Genomic DNA, 16,891 nt, shown 5'->3' on the forward strand with positions numbered 1-16,891 from the left:
CACCGTGAGGCTTTCCAGAGAGGGTGCAGAAGAAGGGACTTTTGGCCAAGTCAGATGCCTCAAGTCTATGGCCAGCCTCTTGGGTGGTTCCCACGGACCCTGATGGACACTCACCCCCACGGCAGTGTCCTCATAGTGACGGTGGGGTTGTCACAGGTTCACTTTTATAAGCTCCCACTTCTGGGGCTGGGGGCAGTCCAGAGCAGGGACAGCAACAGCAGGGGCACCTGAGGCAGGATTTTCCGGCCTTACCTGCGCAGGCACGGGGTGGCCTGACTCATCTGTGACGCTGACCTCGGAGAAGTTCACGGTCAGGGTGATGATGGTGGTGACCGTCCAGGCCAGGGGGTTGTAGACCACGGCAAAGTGCCCCCCAGGCTCTGGGCCTGTGCACAGAAGACAGGCTTTGCTTGCCGCCACCTGACACACTCCACACACCTGGGTGCCCCTCGGAACGGGGGAACCTGAGGCAGGTGAGACCGGCCCTGCAGAGTCCAGCGGGGCGGGACAGGCAGACGCGTGGGCTCATAGAAGACTCTGGATCCCTGAGCACCTCACGCACGTTCCAGCCCCCAGCTTTGCCTGCGCAGCTCTATGGCTGGGTGCCTTTCTGGTGTCTCCATCCACCCGTTGCTCCGGGAGCCGCCCTTGTGAGCTCGAGGGAACGGACTGGCCCACCTGGCACTGAATCAGACCCCAGTTCTCGCTCTCATTCTGAGACTGTCTTTCCCTCCCAGCCTCCATCCCCTTGGGCAGGCGTGCTGTCTGCTGCACCTCTTGTCCCCAGGGTCCTTCCAGAGCCTGAGGATAGGATGGCATTGGACACAGACAGAGATGGCAGGGAAGAGTAGCTCAGGCGAGCAGCCAGGCCAGAGTGGGGAGTGACAGCGACAGGGAGCAGGCGGAGTGTGGACCCTGGGGAAGGTGCGGCGGGCCTCGTGCACCTACAGGGATGTGAACTTGTCTTTGTTTGCCCAGGATTTTCAGGGGTGAAGCCTGTCAGTTCCAGGCAAATGGGATGAGCAGTCACCCTCAGCATGTGAAACCATCATAGTCAAAGAGGCCGGTCAAGTGGCAGCCCTGACATGAAGTGCCCCCACGCTGCGCTCAGGAGGGAGTGCTGGGAGCCAGGTCCCCAGCACACCGGCATCGTCTCTGCAAGGCTGGGCAGTGCAGGGCTAAGGGTCCCAACCATAGCTGTGTGACCTGGGCAGGTGCACGACCTCTGTGTTTCTGTGTGTGTCCTCAGCTATGAAGTGAGGACAGTAGCCGTTCCCGCTTACAGACAGGTGTGAGGCATCACACCAAAATTGTGCAAGCAGTGTGCTTAGCATATTCCAAACCCTGTTAGCCCTTATTACTCCCTCTCATTGTCACACCAGCCCTTCATCTATCAGAGACAGGAAACAGGGAGACGTGAAGGTGCCTGCCCAAGCTCGTGTGAGGGTCAGGACCACACCTGAATGGGGACTCCAAGTCTGAAGCCTGGTTGGCCAGGCCACTCCCTGGTCCCGCAGGCTCTCTTCCCAGTAAGGACCGAGACCCTGCCGGACCTCAGGGACCACTGCAAGGGCCTCGCTTACCCGCGTGGGCTGGGGACCTGTCCTGGATGATGGAGGCCATCAGCTCGCGCACCCCCTGCATCCCGGCGCTCAGGTGCTCCACCAGCATGTCACTCACCTTGGGTGTGTGAGTCCCCGTGATGCCGTCGTGGTGCTGGACCTGTGGTGCCCGCCGGATCAGGACAAGAGTGGGGTCAGGAGCTGCCTCTGCTCCGCACCTACTCTCCTGGCACCTACTGGGCACTGGCTCTCATTCCCTCTCACCAGGTGCTAGTGGAGGAGGTGGGGGTTCCTCCCACTTTCCAGAAGAGGAAACTGAGGTCAGAGAGGCTGATAAACTTGCCCAATTGAGAAAACAGATATGGGAGTCCCTGGCCTTGGACAGACAACAGACTTCTAGAAGGGACCTTCCCCAGCTTCACCTCTGTGGTGAGTCATCCCTTAAGTGCTGCTAAGCTGCTCCAGGCATGCTCTGTATATGACCTTGACACTTGTCTGCACCACGTAGGAGCAGGATGACCTCCACTTCACAGAAGGGAAACAGTCTCCATGGGGTGAAGCCACATTCCCCCCTACTCTGGTGATGCTAAAGTTAACCCGTTCACCCCACACACAATGACTAGTCATGCCAACAATTCGCTTCAGGTAACTACGAATGTCCTGCCTGGCTTGGCCCATTTCTGACTAGGTGACGGGACAAGTTATAGGACTTCCAGGGTCTCAGTTTTTCCATCTGTACAGTGGGGGACAAATGGAGATGGACATTTATGCATTTACTATTTTTTAAATTTTTGGCTGCACCAAGTCTTCTTTGCGGCATGCGGGATCTTTCCTTGTAGAGCGTGGGGTCTTTGTTGGGGCTTGTGAGCCTCTCTCTAGTTGAGGCAAGTGGGCTTAGTTGCCCCATGGCATGTGGGATCTTAGTTCCCCCACCAGGGATCGATCCTTCATCTCCTGCATTGCAGGACAGATTCTTTACCACTGCACCACCAGGGAAGTCCCAGATGGACATTTATGAACAGCTTCCTTTCTGGCAGCTACAGAGCCCAGCAGGTTGTGTGTATTATCACATTCAATGGCCCATCGTCCTCCTGGGTGTTCATGTCATTCTCGTTGTCCAGGGTGGGAATTAGGGCTCAGAGAGGGAACGTCACTAGCCTGAGGCCACACAGCTCAGCTGTGATTTGAATCCAGGCAGGACTGTTGGACATCATTGCTGTTCTACTTTGCCCTTTACCCTCTGGGTGAATCTGGCTCTGAAGCTTACTGAAACCAGCAGCTGGATGCTGGCAGACTGTGGTCCTAGGCTTGACCCAGCTTCATCATGCATGGGTCTTGTGCCCCAAGGTGACCTCAGTGTTCTCATCTGGAGAGTGGACCTATAGTGACCAGGGACTGGGAGGATTTTCTGGACTGGGGAGGGGGAAGCACACACCCAGGAGGTTCCAATCCTGTTCCTGTCCCTGAGAGGTAGTGCATTACCTCGGAGACTGCCCAGCGGAGCTGCTGGAGCTGCTGCAGGGCCCAGGCCTCGTCCAGGAACCGGTGGGGAGCCAACATGTAGCGTGTGAACATGGACTCGCCGGCATACAACAGAGCACTGGCCTGCCTCGCCAGCCCCTTAAGCCCACTCCGGGATGTGTAAAATCCAGTCCAGGACTGAAACATTTCTAGGAGAAAAAGACCAGGAGCGGGTGTGAGGTCCTGCCCATGGAGCCCTCTAAGCCCCAGTCTGGATAGGGCTGAGGAAGTTGAGGCCAGAGGTGCATCTTCCTGGGTTATGTAGGGAGGCAGCCTGGGGTGGGCAGGGATCTCAGGACTCCTGTCCCATCCAGGCCAGCATCTGTCCAGGAACTCTGTAGGTTCCGGGCAGATGAGAGGGGCATGCTGGCCTGGGGCAGGACTGGAGATGCTCTGGTACTGAGGGACTGTGATGGGAACGAAAATCCCAATGTGTAATCGGGACCCTGGGATGGCCTGTGAGCAAAGATCCTGGAGGACCTCAGTGGAGGAGGGAGTGGGATGAGGGCACAGAGGGCAGGATCCAGAGGAGAAGGGCCTGGAGTGCTGGGAGCCCCCTCTGTGTGACTCTGAGGGCAAAGGGGATCCTGAACAAGCTTGCATCTCAGCGAGGTCCCTCTGGCAGCCCAGCAAGGATGGATGGGAGGGGCAGTGGGGGCTGAGGGAAACCAGCAGCCTATGTCCTGACCCTTGACATCGAGGTTGTGACCTAAGTCTCCAAGGGGCAAGAACAACTCAGGTCAATCGTGAGTCAGGGCAGTGTCCTAACCAGAACCAATGCTGCAGGTGGGCATCATCCTAGCCCCGCTTTGGAAGGGAAGGAAAGGGTAGAGAGGGAGCTGCACAACACTGAGCCCACCTAAGCTGCACCCCAATCCTAGGAGGTCCGGGTGGGACGGGCAGGTGGGGCAGGGCCCGCTCTTCCAGTTGCCCTCGGGGGTCCCCAGCACAGAGCTGAGCCGACACAGAAAGCAGATGTCAGGGCTTTGGTGACACCTCCCTGGGACCAAATCACCATCCCTGACCCCCAGAGGCTCATACCTGAGGAATAGGGCAGGAAGTCCCTGTGGTCTCGGACCTGCCAGGAGATCTGGAGAGAGTACACGGCTCGGAAGTAGTCGCTCAGCGTGGCATACTCCATCGAGAGGCCAAGCTCGGGTGTGAGCTTGTTGACGTAGTCCATTAGACGGTCCATGTTGGCAAATTGCACCGAGGCATTGAAGAACTGCCTGTCACATCCCTGCAACCCAGGGAATGGGAGCCATGCCCTGCGCTTCTGGGAGCAGGTCCCAGTCTAAGCAGTGTGAGTTCCTCTTCAAGCCCCAATGACCACCCTCCCACACGCTGCGGTGGGCACTGAAGCCCTCGAAGTGGCTCATAAGTTCTATCCCCTGTATCCCATGAGTATTTTTTCTCTGTTTTTTTTTTTTCACATTGGACATTATTTTCACAGTACTTGTTTATCTTATAACTGGACATTCATACCTTTTGACAACCTTCCCATTTCCCCCTGCCCCACCCCAACCTCTGGCAGTCATAAATCTGATGATTTTCTATGAGTTTGGTTGTACAGATGCCATAAATAAGTGAGATCATACAGTATTTTTCTGTCTCTGTCTCACTTATTTCACTCCCTGGACATTTCTTAAAGCCCATCAGTATCAATGGTTATCAATACCATTAATTACAAAAATATGATAATTATGAACAGTAATAATACAGCCATGACTCACATTTATGGTCCTTAAGATCACCATCAAATAGACAGTCAAGAGCTAAGACACAGGCTGTCAGCTTATCTGATGGAGTATGAACACAAATTCCACTTGCCTGGCTGCCCTGCTAAGGAGCTGTGTGGCCTCAGGAAGGTTCCTTAACCTCTCTGGCTCACAGTTCCCTTGTCTGCAGATGGGCTGCCATGTGCCTGCCTCTAGGCCCAACGGGGCAGAGTGAATGGGTGAGACAATATAACCCATAGAACAGTGCCCGGCACACAGTCGGTGCTCCACAAAGTTTAGCGGGGTCCACAGTGACGACTCAGTGTCGGGCACTGTCCCCTGGGGACGCCTTTCCCACTTGACCTCAGACAGAGCCTGTGGAGCGGGTGCCGTCATCATCCCCATTGACAGACGAGGAAACTGAGGCTCGAAGTGTTCCAAGTCTCACGGCCCCTGGGTAGGAATTTGGGATTCAGGCCTAGGCCTCTGCTCCCAGCAGTGGGAAGGGAAAAGGAGGGGAGAGCTGGGCAGACACTGGAGGCCTACTTGGGTGAGGGGCTGCGCTTCAGGCATAAGATTCTGGTGGTGACCCAGGGTGGGGGAAGGAGCTGGCAGAGTGAGTGAGGGCTTAGGATGTGCAGGGAAGGTGGACGGAGCCCGGGCTGGGATGGCTGCCTGGCTCACTGCCTGCATGGAGACACACCTGGTCATAGCCGGACACCAGTCCCGTCTGGTCCTAGGTGCCGGGGCCAGACCCATCCCAGCAATCCCTGAGCAGCATTGAGGAACGAGGTCCTGGGACCCCAACTTACCCAGGGCCAGAGGATGTATGGTGTCCGGAACCAGGTGAACCGATCGAATACATTGTTGAGTAGGAGAGAGATGTAGTCTGAGATGGTTTCCTCCGTGACAGGTACATCCATCACGGGATACACCCCATCGCTGGGTGGGTCTGGGAAGATGGGTTCTCCATCCCAAGAAAACCCTTTACTGTGAGAGAGAGAGGAGTGTTTGGAGGACCTCACCTTGGGAAGGGAGGCAGCAGGTGGTCCAGGCGGGCAGGCAGGGCTCAGCAAAGTCAAAGAGCATCTGGGCCTGTCGACCCTGCTCTGGGCCTCTGTCTCCCATCAATGTAATGTGCAGGGCAGTGGTGAGCAGAGGATAGCTTTGTGAACAGAAGGTGCCACGACTCTGCCCTGTGGGCCCTAAGGCACATCACCCTTCAGGGCGCACAGAACCTGCTGGTGAATCCCTACCCGGGCTCTCCTCCCAACTGCCCCTTCATCCTGCTGCCAATGTCCCCTGTTCAAAGAGGGGCTCACCCCTGCCCCGAGACTCACAGGTACAATGAGGCAGATGGGGACTGAACCCAGGGCCGTCCAACCAGACAGCCCACGGAGGGGCTGTTCCCATGATGTGGGGGCCTTGGGGCTGCCGGCTGAGCCCAATGCTGCTGCCCCACAGCTGCTACTGCAGGACCTTGGCTGGGTGTCTAGGCCTCAGTTGTTCTTTCTGTAAAATGGGCGCTCAGTGTGTCTCCTTCAGGCGTGGGTGTGAGGGTCGTGGCGGAGGTGATACAGGGACAGTGCATGGAACGGGGCTTGGCCCAAGGCCAGTGCTCACGAGCAGTAGCCGTACTGGTCCAGGACGTGTGTGAAGATTTCCTGCTGCGCCAACAGGGACCTGGACCCTCGCCACACGAACTGCAGCTGCTGAAAACCCGGAGGGAACAGAGTGAGGGCCCAGGGGCAACATGCCTGCTGGGCTCCCCCTCCACACCCCTCCCCCCGAGTCTCATGGCGGCCTGCACCCTGCTCCTCTCTCAGTGGTTCATAATCAAGTTGTCCCTCTGCTGCCTCCCCTCAAGATTCCTCCTGACATCCCAAAGCCACAGGGGCTGAGGAATTTGCCCTCCAGCAGGTGCCTGCCCACCCTCTCACCCCACCTCTCCACAGGGCAGGACTCTGGGCCAGGATCGGCCAGCCATACTCTCTCTAACTCTGCTTGAATGGCCCCTGACACAGGGAGCTCATCACCTCTTACTAAGGGTACATCCATTTTTCAAGTTCTGATGGGTGGAACGTGCTCAGGGCTACACAACAGGGATAAAACCCTGCTTCTGTGAGCACCAGCTCCTGCTCCACACTCAGTCCACCGACTCCTCTGTGATTCGGTCTCTGCCCTGAAATCCGGGAGCCACACCAGCTCACAGATGTATCTGCAGGAGAATCGAGCTGCCATAGCACGTGTGCGCAGGGTTCGGTGTGGTTATCGGTGGGGGCTCATTAAACAGCTACGTCTCGTGCCCACCGAGAGCACAAATGCCCTCTGATGACTCCTGCTGGCCACGCTACCCCTGCTGTGCAGCACTTTATCCCCGGGTGATGCCACACAGAAGCCGTACCTGCGTGGGTGTGTGTTCCCCACGGGTAAGATGGGATAATCTTAGCACTACCTATCTGTTACGGGTTCAGTGGTGTCCCCCAAAGCATATAGTGAATTCCTAATCCTAGTACCTCATATGACCTTATGTGGAAATGAGGTCACCGCAGAGGTAACTGAGTAAAACTGAGGTCATGATGTTGGGCCGTGACCCCATATGACAAGGGTCCACATAAAAAGGGTAACTGGACCCAGACATGCACAGAGGGAGATGCTGTGAAGCACAGGGAGAGGTCGGCCATCTCCAAGCCAAGGAGGCCTGAGGCCAGCAAAGCGGAGAGAGGCCTGGAGCCGAGCCTTCCCTGACGCCCTGAGACGGCGCGAGGCCTGTGCAGGAATGACCTCGGAGCTGCGGCCTCCAGCCCTGTGAGCAACCCTTTTCTGTTGTTGGAAGTTTCCAGGTTTCGTCCCCTCTTAAGGCAGCCCCAGGAAGCGAACAGCCACACCATAGGGCTGCTGGGAGGATGAAAGGAAACGCAGAGGGCAGCGGGTCCCAGCAGGCCTGGCATTTCGCAGGTGGCACAGGCCGCGTCTGCTCTGGGTGTTTAGTGTTACAGTCGCTCCTTACCAGCTGCCCACACACGGGAAGAGTCATTCTCACCCAGCCACCCTGAACCCCCAGCCGCCTCCTCCCTGCGTCGAGCACGGTTTACTGAGTGGGGGATGCTCTAGGCCCCTCAGAGACTCAAAGAAGAAAGGGGTCCAAGCCGAGCCCTGCTGCCAGGGGGAGGGGACCCAGAGCAGCAGGCATGCGAGACGGGCCTGCAGCTCAGCCAGCAGCTGGACATGCAGGAAGAGGGGGCCGCTCGTGCTGGAGGGCACCGCAGAGCCAAGGATGGGCCTGGTCCGCCCAATGGCCTGTGTGGCCGAGAGCATCCCGAATGCTCTGGAGAACAGGGGCTCTCAGATGCGGGGGGAGTGGAGCGGGAGAAGCAGAGGCGAGCCAGCCGCAGCGGATGCGGCTCAGCACCCACCTGGTCCCTCTGCATGGCCTCCTTCTGGTCGTAGTCAATCCGGGAGGTGACGTGGGCGTTGAAGCCCGCCAGGGCAAATAGAGTGGGGGTCGTGGAGGATGCGCCAAACGGGTCGACCTGCCAGGAGAACTGCGGCCGGACCCCAAATGTCTCGTAGAGAAACCCATGTCCTTCTGCGAAGAGATAAGCCTCCTCAGTGAGTGAACGGTGGCCCGTCCCTCCCTCACTCCCTCAGGGCCCCCTGTCCTTCTCCAGGCCTGGAGGGATGTCTACCAGGTCAAGCAGGGTCCTGCTGCAACAGATGCCAGCACAGAGGGCTCCATCCCAGAGTAGTCAGCCATTCACTCATGCATTCATGATACACAAGTGACCACACTGAGCTAGACATCAGGGCGACAGCCGCAGAGAATCCCAGACTTAATAAGCCATTGAGTAAAGGTCCCCAACGATGTCCCCCAAATGTCATCAGCTGGCGGCTCTGCTCTGCATTTTAAGGGGACAGAACTAAGATTCAGAGACATCACATAACTGGTGTGAAGTCACACTGCCTTTCACTGACCCACTCCCCAGGCTGGGACACTGGCTGGGACCAGAAGATTCCAGCGTTCTGGACAGAGCTGTGAGCAGACCCAAGAACAAGATCTAGTCAGGAGAGAGGTGGCCATGGTGACCTCCTTGCCTCTTCCTTCCTGTCCAGGGCCTGACTCTCAGCAGGGGCTCATCAAAGGTCAGCAGGAGGAAAGGGATCCAGGAGAGTGAGGTCTGGCCGAGCACCTCGCACCCGACACGCCTGAGAAGTACCGCCCGCCACGGACACGACTCACAGGCAGTTGTCTGGGACCCTAGGGATGAGTGGTTTGAAAAGGGGCCCCTGAGCGTCTGGTGTACACCCCTCCTCCCTGTTACACACACCTCCCCACACTTGGGGCCACACGTTAGAGGCAGAGCAGGAGCAGGACAGACTTGGTTGGAGTCCAGCTCTGCTACTGGCTGCACGCAAATCCATGTAGCTCTCTGAGCCTCAGTTTCCTCGTCTGGAACATGGGGCTTGAAGAACACCACCTGCCACCAGGCTGATCTGGGCCACCAGGAGAGAGTAGATGGGAAAGCACCTGGTTCAGCCACCAGGGAGAGGGTCTGAGCTAAGAGGTACCTGCCTGACTGGGCCAGGCTCAGGTCACATCTGCGACCCTCACCTGCTGGCACCGTCACTCGGGTAAGTCTCGGCAGCCCTTGAGCCTCAAATTCAGTGTCTGTGAGTGGGGTTTTGTAAGCCTACCCATCTCCAGCACTGCCCTGGGACTGACGGAAATAAGGGTACATCTTTTATTTAGAACAGGAGGTTGTTGTGAGAGGAAATCAATCTTTATCTTCTGTGCGTCCCGGGAGCTTGGCTGGTCTCAGAAATGCGGTGTCAGAGAACTGCCCGGGGAGGAAGCACGCCACAGGGAACCGCTGCACTTCCTGGCCCAGAGTGATGGGAACCTGCTCTGGTTGGGACCCTAGCTGCTGTGCTCTAGGTCAGGGCTGCAGGGTCAGCTCTGGGGTGGTCTGGGCAGTGGGCATGGTGGGTTGAGCCCGGAGGTGACAGCTGTGTCACGGTGGGCACCCTCGAGGAGATCCCCTCCCTCTGTGCCCACAAGCCCTTGTCTGGCCAGACCCTAGGCTGAACCCTGGGGCCCAGAGAAGAGTGAGATGCTGGTCACTGCCAGAGGCGACCTGTAGGTCACGGTGATAAGATACTCTGACCCCAGTGCAGGTTCCTGGCCCGTGAGACTCAGCTGAGTAGAAGATGAGCTGTTTGGGTAGGAATGACAGGAAACCTTGTGCCCGAAAGCACCAGCAGCACTGTCATTGGAACGGGCCAACAGTAGCCGGAGGCAGGAGGAGGTGGCTCCCAGCAGGTGATGCCTGCAGCTGCATTTTGGAGACACTGGAGTTTACGTAATAAAACTTAAAAATCCCCACCACTTTCCCATTTACATCTAGAAATAAGGCAGTAGCATCTCCGAAGGAAGGAACCACAGATTAAGGAGGTAAAAGAAGAGACAGTGTAAAGAATTTCCCCAGAAAAAAATCCAATGCCATCTTGGTTTTCTACACAGGGCGGAACTGGGGCCACTCTTTAGGGGAGTGACGACAAGCCAGAGCTTCAGTCTCACGCTGCAGCCAGTCCTGACTCATCCGCTGACGCCTTCTCTTCTTTCAGCCTCAGTCTTAGTGTCTCTTCTGCAAGAGGAGCCTGAGACCATGATGGCCTTCCCCACCCTGCCTTTAGGGTTGTGTGAAGTGCTGACTGTGACAAAGCTTGTTAAGTGGAGAGGAATGTGCCCTTCGTGCCCGTGTGTGTGGTGATGGAGGGGATAGTGGTGGTGGAGGTGATGGTGGTGGTGATGACGTTGGTACAGGTGGTGGTGAAGTTTTTAAGCTGCCAGTGATGGTGTTGGCATTGATGTTGGTGGTTCGGGCGGTGGTAGAGTTGGCATTGGAGTTGGTGGTGGTGGTGGTGGTGGTGATGGAGGCTTTCTTTTAGGTGCTGTTGTTTGTGTGTTACTAAAGTTCATTCTTGAAGTAGTGGCAGCGGCAGTGATGGTGTCAGAGGTGGTTGGGCTGTAGGAGGTAATGGTAGAGGTGATATTGGTGGTGTTTCTTGTGGTCCTTGTGGTGGTGGAGGTAGTGATGATGGTGCCAGAGGTGGTGATGATAGTGGGGTAAGTGTTGTTGTTGTTCTTGGTGGTGGTGGTTGTGATGGTGGAGGTGATATGGTTTAGATGGTAGTAGGGGTGCTGTTAGTATGATGATGTGAAGATAATGCTTGAAGTGGTGGTGGTGGAGTTTGCTCTGGTGTCAAAAGAGGTGGTGCTGTTGAAGGTGATGAAGACGGTGATGGTGGTGGCAGTGGTGGCAGTGGTGGAGCATGTGGTGACGGTGGAGGATGTATGGGATGGAGTAGGTGGTGGTAAAGGTGTTAGTGGTGGAAACGGAGTTGGTGTTGGACATGGTGGTGTTGGAGGTGGTGGTGTTGGAGCTGATGAAGATGGCGATGGTGATGGTTGTAGTGGCGCCTGTGATGGTGCTCATATTGGCACTGGAGGTGGTGGTGTTGGTGGAGCAGTTGCTGGTTGAGGTGATGAGCAGGATGGCATCTGACTTTACTGAGCATTTGCTAGGGACGCACACATGGAACTAAATGTGCTCTATTTGCATTAACCCAATTTACTCTAGATAACAGCCCTTTGAGGTAGGATTCACCTCATCATCAAACACTTTCATGGAGGAGGAAACTCAGGCTTCATAACGTTGAATCGCTTGCCCGGGGTCAGTGGATCAGGAATGAGCGGAGCCAGGACACAGCCTGGCCATCTGGACACGAATCCACACTCTTAAGCCACGAACTCAAGGGCAGAGCCGTGAAAAAATCACCAACCAATCACAGATTTTCCTGGTCACAGTCTCCTGCTGAGAGGAGACGATGGAGCCCAGGACCGAGGCTCAGACACCCAGTCCTAGCCCAGCAGGAGGCCCAAGGGACCCTGGGTCTGGGGAAGGGTAATCGAACCTGTGAGCTGCAGGATCTGGTCATCAACGTGGGTCACAGCCTCGTCGTGCATGACCTGACCTCCGAGGACAAACTCCAGGCGTCCTTCAGCCAGCAGCTGGCGGACCTTGGCATTGTGGGCAGAGAGAAAAAGCCAGGTTACAACCCCCGAGCTGAGCTGGTGGTGTTTGCTGGGCACATGCCTACAGCATCTCACGGTCCTTCCTTCAAACCCCTCACCCTCATTGACTCTGCAAAAGCAGGACACGGTCTGGCCTGGTCAGCACAGCGTCCAGCGCCTAGAACAGCACCTGGCCCACAGCTGCTGCTTCATCAGGCGTATATATAAGTATATACATTTACAAGTTTTGCTTTTGAAAAAATCTCACACTTTTGGGAAATGTGCAAGAATTGTACAAAGAGCTCCCATAAATCCTTTCACAGGGTATCTCTTTAAAAAACGCTAACACATTTTTGGTGTTTAATACTGGTTAATTCTCCACCATCTCTTTGTATACGTAGTGTGTTTATTCTAAACCACTTGAACATACAAGTTAGCAATGTCTTGTCTTTATCCTAATACCTCAGCGTGTGTTTGACAAGAACAGATCATTACAAGTTTTATATAATTATCAAAATCAGGACATTTAACATGAAGAACGCTACTACTGAATTCACGCACGGTACTCAAATTTTGCCACTTGTTCCAGGAATGTCGTCTTTCTTGTACAGGATTCAGTCTAGGATCTTGACTTGCATTTACTGTCATTTCTGTTTGTAATCCTTTAATTCACAACCCTTCCTGAGCCTCTCTTTTCCTCCCATGGGGTTAACATTTTGAAGATTACAGGCTAGTAATTTTGTAGAGAGTTCTTCAGTTTGCATTTGTCACGTGACTGGACGACACGTATCGTAGATACATGCATTGAGGGCCATGGCAGTGAGGGCACCTGCCCTGTACAGACTGTGGTTTGGATTTGACTTCTGAAGGCGCAGGAATTGTGGTTCACTCACTCGGGGAATTGTGAATGACGCCTGCTGTGTATTGTTTTGAATGAGCACCTGCTGCATACTGGGCACTGTCCACACACTGGAAAGTCAGCCAGAACTAAGCAGGGAGAAACCCTCGCTTCCAGGCCGGTGCTACTGAGTTGTCAGCCCAGGTTAGAGCCAGGCCACAGCTCTCATGCAGGGTAAGAGACAGACAATTGGGTTTGGGGGTGTCTGTGTAAAAAGTGAGGTCCAACCACTGGCGACCTTGGAGAGTCCCACTTATGGTCGGAAGGCTGACCCAGAATCCCAACTGTCGAGTATAAGCTGTGTGCCCATGAGGCAGCGGCCTGCCCTCTCTGAACCTGGACCAGCTCTGCACAGTGGGGTAAATATCTCCACCTTACTGGCTGTTGGGAGCAGTCAATGAAGTAATGTGTACAAAGTCCTAGCCCAGTGCCTGGCACGTGGCAGAGCCCATCAGATGGGAGGCTGATCCTCGCGGCTCCACAGCCTGCAGGGTCACACCCCCTTCCGGGGGCACCTGGTGGAAGTCCTGCTTCACCTTCTGAGCTTTGCGACCTTGAGCAGGTCGCTGGGCCTGCGCGCTTCATGGTCAGTGACTGTTCTGAAGGAGGCGATGCCTGCAGGGGACCAAGGTACAGAGAGGCCTCCTAGGTGCTTACATCATATGCACTTTCTGGGCGCGGCCTGTCTGAGGAGAGAGGTCACGCCCGCTTACAGGTGTGGGACGGGCAGCTGACAGAGTCCCGTCGCCACCTGTGAGCACATGGGGCGGTGGGAGCAGGACGTAGTCCCAGGCTGCCCCTCCGTGGAGCGGGGCCTCTGCCTCCCTGTGATGTGTGAAGCTAATCTGCCCCCAGCCTTGAAACCACAGGGAGGGTTGCACCCCCGGCTGGGTCACCAGCTCCCATGCCTACGGGGTCCAGGCAGACGCAGAAATGAAGGGAGAGTGTGTGGGCCCAGGGCCACCCGGGGTGCCCAGTGTCGGAGGTGACCCCACTCACACCAGCTGAGAGCCCGGCTGGGTGCCAGAGCTGCAGTTGTGCGTGAACAGCCAGAAAGGCAGGATTAACACAAACCTGTCTCCTGGGCATGGGCCTGACCGCATCCCTGATCTAACCATGCCCTGGGGACAGCCCAGCCAGGTTTGGGCCTCCTGGGCTAAGCAGGCCAGCCCTGGCCACAAAGAGCCCTGCCCCAGGTGTTTCCTGAAGGGTCATCACCAGGACACCCAGATCACTCCTGTCCTGGCTCCCCTGCGAGGACCACCGTGGGGGGCATCTTCACCTGGCGTTTCTGCTTGTCCGAGGCAATGCCATCCCACCACAGCCGGAAAAACTCCTGCTCCACGGCGATGAACGTGCGCCTCTTCTCACGGGTCAGCTCCTCCACCACCGAGGTGTAGACATTGGTGACATAAGCCCGCATGCTCTCCTAGGGACAGGGGTGCCACCATCACTCCAGCCCCACGGGGGATCGCGCAGGGCTTGGTCCCAGGGTACAAGGAAGAAAAGACAAGGAGACACAGGATCTGGGAGCCACTGGCACTTACACCAAACCTGCCCCGGACCCTGCCCTCTTCTCCCCCCTCCTCTTCCGACAAGGGAGCCCCGGGGCCCAGTCTGTGCCAGACGCACGGTGAGTGCTGCACTGAGAGAGGACACGGGTGGACCCCCTTTGACAAAACGTGGCCTCCTGAGGAGAAACATGAGGACGCAGACGGGGCACTCTGTGAGACAGAGGGACAGGCCAGCCCAGCCCAGGGTTGGGGACAGCTTCCCAGAGGGCATGCTGGCAGCCCTGAGGCTGCCACGGGGGGACAGCACACTCAAGCCCAGGGGCCCCAGGGGGTGAGGTCCAGGGACCCTGAAGGGCCTGCTTGGGATGAAAGGATGGGGAAGCGGGTGTTGAGAGCTGAAGCGGAGAGGAGCCGACCCCTGGGTCACCCCTGCGGATGTACCTGCCTCCCCCCAGGCTGGGAGCCCCCAGAGATGGAGCCATGGTGGCTTCCCACCTGAGTCAGGCTGGCACACCGTGGGGCCAAGAGATGCTCGTTAAAGGAATGCAAAGAGCTCTAGGCAGGGAGTCAGCAGGCAAGGCAGCTGTTTCTGGTGACCTTGGGCAGCACCCACCCTCTCTGGGCCTCAGTTTCCCCTTCTGTAAACTGGGGTGGCAGGCACGCATCCCCACAGGTCAGCAGCTCCACAGCCAGGTGGGTGGCCACCCGCAGAGGCTGCGTCAAGGCCTCCTGCTGCCCCTCTGTCTTTACAATGAGCTACTCGGTTATTAACATCGCATGTAAAGTATTATAACCAACATCCCGAAGGATTTTGTCCATTTATTCATGTATTTCCTTCCTCCTTCCAAAACTGACATCGAGGAGGCCTAGGTAACACCATGCAGTCACCTGCCCCAGAAAGCTAAGGAAATCAGAAACTTCCTCTCCTTTGCTTTCTGCCCCTGTTGGTTCATTCCTTCCTTCCTTCCTTCCTTCTACAAATCTTCAAGAAGCGAAGGAAGTGACCAGGCCAAGGTGGCCACTCAGCCAGCCCCTAGCAGATCAGGACTTCCATCCTGGCTGACTCCAGATGCTCCTGGCCGACCCCGTGGGATCCGGGATGCAGAGGATGCTGCAGTCAGGGGTGGGGTGGGGAGCGGCTCCAGGCACCTACCTGGACTGTGTGGAGCCAGCCCACGTCCATGTGGCTGTGGGGCACCACGAAGACCCTGATGGGGACCTCAGGCAGGGCTCCCAGAAGCCACAGTAACAGCAGCTGCGTGAGCAGGGGCAGCCAGTGCAGAGGCCCCATCCCAGAGGCCTGCAGGAACGGGCTGGCTCTGGCAACTTCAGGGACTTCCAGTGGAGGAGGGGCCACCCTAGCCAGCACCAGCTCTCCGCCCCTTGGGGGAGGGACTGGGAAGGGAGTGGGAGGCCTGGGCTGAGGTGATGCTGCTGGCACTGGCTGGCTGCCTTTCAGCACTCCGCCCACACCTCCCAGCACTTACCCTCCCTTTCCAAATTTAAGTCAAATTCCAAATGCCATCTCCCCGTGGGGTCTGCCAGATTCCCTCCTTCTAGGCTTGGCTCTCCTCACCCAATGCCCAAGCCCCTCCATTGAGTCTCTCCCAGTGTTTCCCACTGAGCTGAGGGTCAGGTTCCCGGAGGACAGACACTGGGGACTGAGGAAGGATGGAAGCAAGAGGACGCGGGGGTCCACGTTGCTGTGGGGAGGTCACTGGCACTGGGTGAAGCTCCAGGAAGTCTGCCCATCAAGACAAGCCTGAGCCCCCAGGCCGGTCACTTGCCCTAGAGGACAGGGAACACAGATGTCACAAGGATTGACTGGAAATGGTGCCAGTGTGTCCATCTTACACACTCCCACACACCACAAAGTGGGGTCAGGCTCTTCTTTCCCTAGAACACCCAGAACAGGCCATGCTTCACACTCTCACGTGCCATCATGCCTGGATCAAGAAGAGGTCACAGGCCGGGTGCCCACTTGTGACATTGGGAACAAGGTGGCATTGCTGCAGTGGCGCCACCAGCACCCTGTGTTCTCCTCACGGTGCTCAGATTCCATGTGGAGTCAAGGTGCCTCTCACTGGAGCGGCCAAAACACATGTGGCCCTGGCCCTTTTGCTTGACTACAATCTGCTGCCAGGAACCAAGGTCACGGAACACAGACCCTCAAGTAGCCTCTCAGGCTGGGCGTGACAGAGCCTGTTCTAGAAAGACTGCTCCTGTGCTGTAAGCTGCCCAGGATGTGAAATGACATCCCCCTAGTGGAGGACAGTGAGCCCCTGAGGCTGTCACAGAAGCTGCCCCGACCCCTGGACCCTCCCTGGCGCCTTGCAGCCTCCAGAACTATGGGAAAATACATGTCTGCTGCTTAAGCCCCCTCCCTGGTGCCCTGCTACAGCAGCTCAGGTGGACTAAACGCCAGTCACAAAGGATGTAACAGCAGGAGACAGACTAACAGACTGCAGAGATGCTCTGAAGTTGGACAGTGTTGGTCCACACTGAGTGAAGAAGAGACGCCAGCCCTACCATGGCAGATGGAGGAGGAAGGGAGTGAAGATGCAGAGAAGGAGGAAGGGGCTGGAGAGAAGGTGGTAGGTGAG

General features: G+C 56.7%; 1 protein-coding gene across 1 annotated transcript in view; it reads right to left on the reverse strand.

The window, feature by feature from the left end:
• MAN2B2 (mannosidase alpha class 2B member 2) overlaps positions 1-16,229 on the reverse strand; it is a 28,504-nt gene extending 12,275 nt beyond the window's left edge. Inside the window, exons 1-11 of the mRNA XM_057704656.1 lie at positions 16,223-16,229; positions 15,442-15,605; positions 14,057-14,203; positions 11,777-11,882; positions 8,218-8,390; positions 6,425-6,513; positions 5,614-5,791; positions 4,125-4,323; positions 3,045-3,232; positions 1,584-1,722; positions 253-386 (exon numbers count right to left, since the gene is read on the reverse strand). Coding sequence (XP_057560639.1) covers positions 253-386; positions 1,584-1,722; positions 3,045-3,232; positions 4,125-4,323; positions 5,614-5,791; positions 6,425-6,513; positions 8,218-8,390; positions 11,777-11,882; positions 14,057-14,203; positions 15,442-15,605; positions 16,223-16,229 — 1,524 coding nt within the window. The remainder of the gene's footprint in view (positions 1-252; positions 387-1,583; positions 1,723-3,044; positions 3,233-4,124; positions 4,324-5,613; positions 5,792-6,424; positions 6,514-8,217; positions 8,391-11,776; positions 11,883-14,056; positions 14,204-15,441; positions 15,606-16,222) is intronic.
• Positions 16,230-16,891: the final 662 nt, after the last annotated feature.

The sequence above is a fragment of the Hippopotamus amphibius genome, chromosome 13 (assembly GCF_030028045.1).
Source record: "Hippopotamus amphibius kiboko isolate mHipAmp2 chromosome 13, mHipAmp2.hap2, whole genome shotgun sequence".
In the NCBI taxonomy this organism is placed as follows: Eukaryota; Metazoa; Chordata; class Mammalia; order Artiodactyla; family Hippopotamidae; genus Hippopotamus; species Hippopotamus amphibius.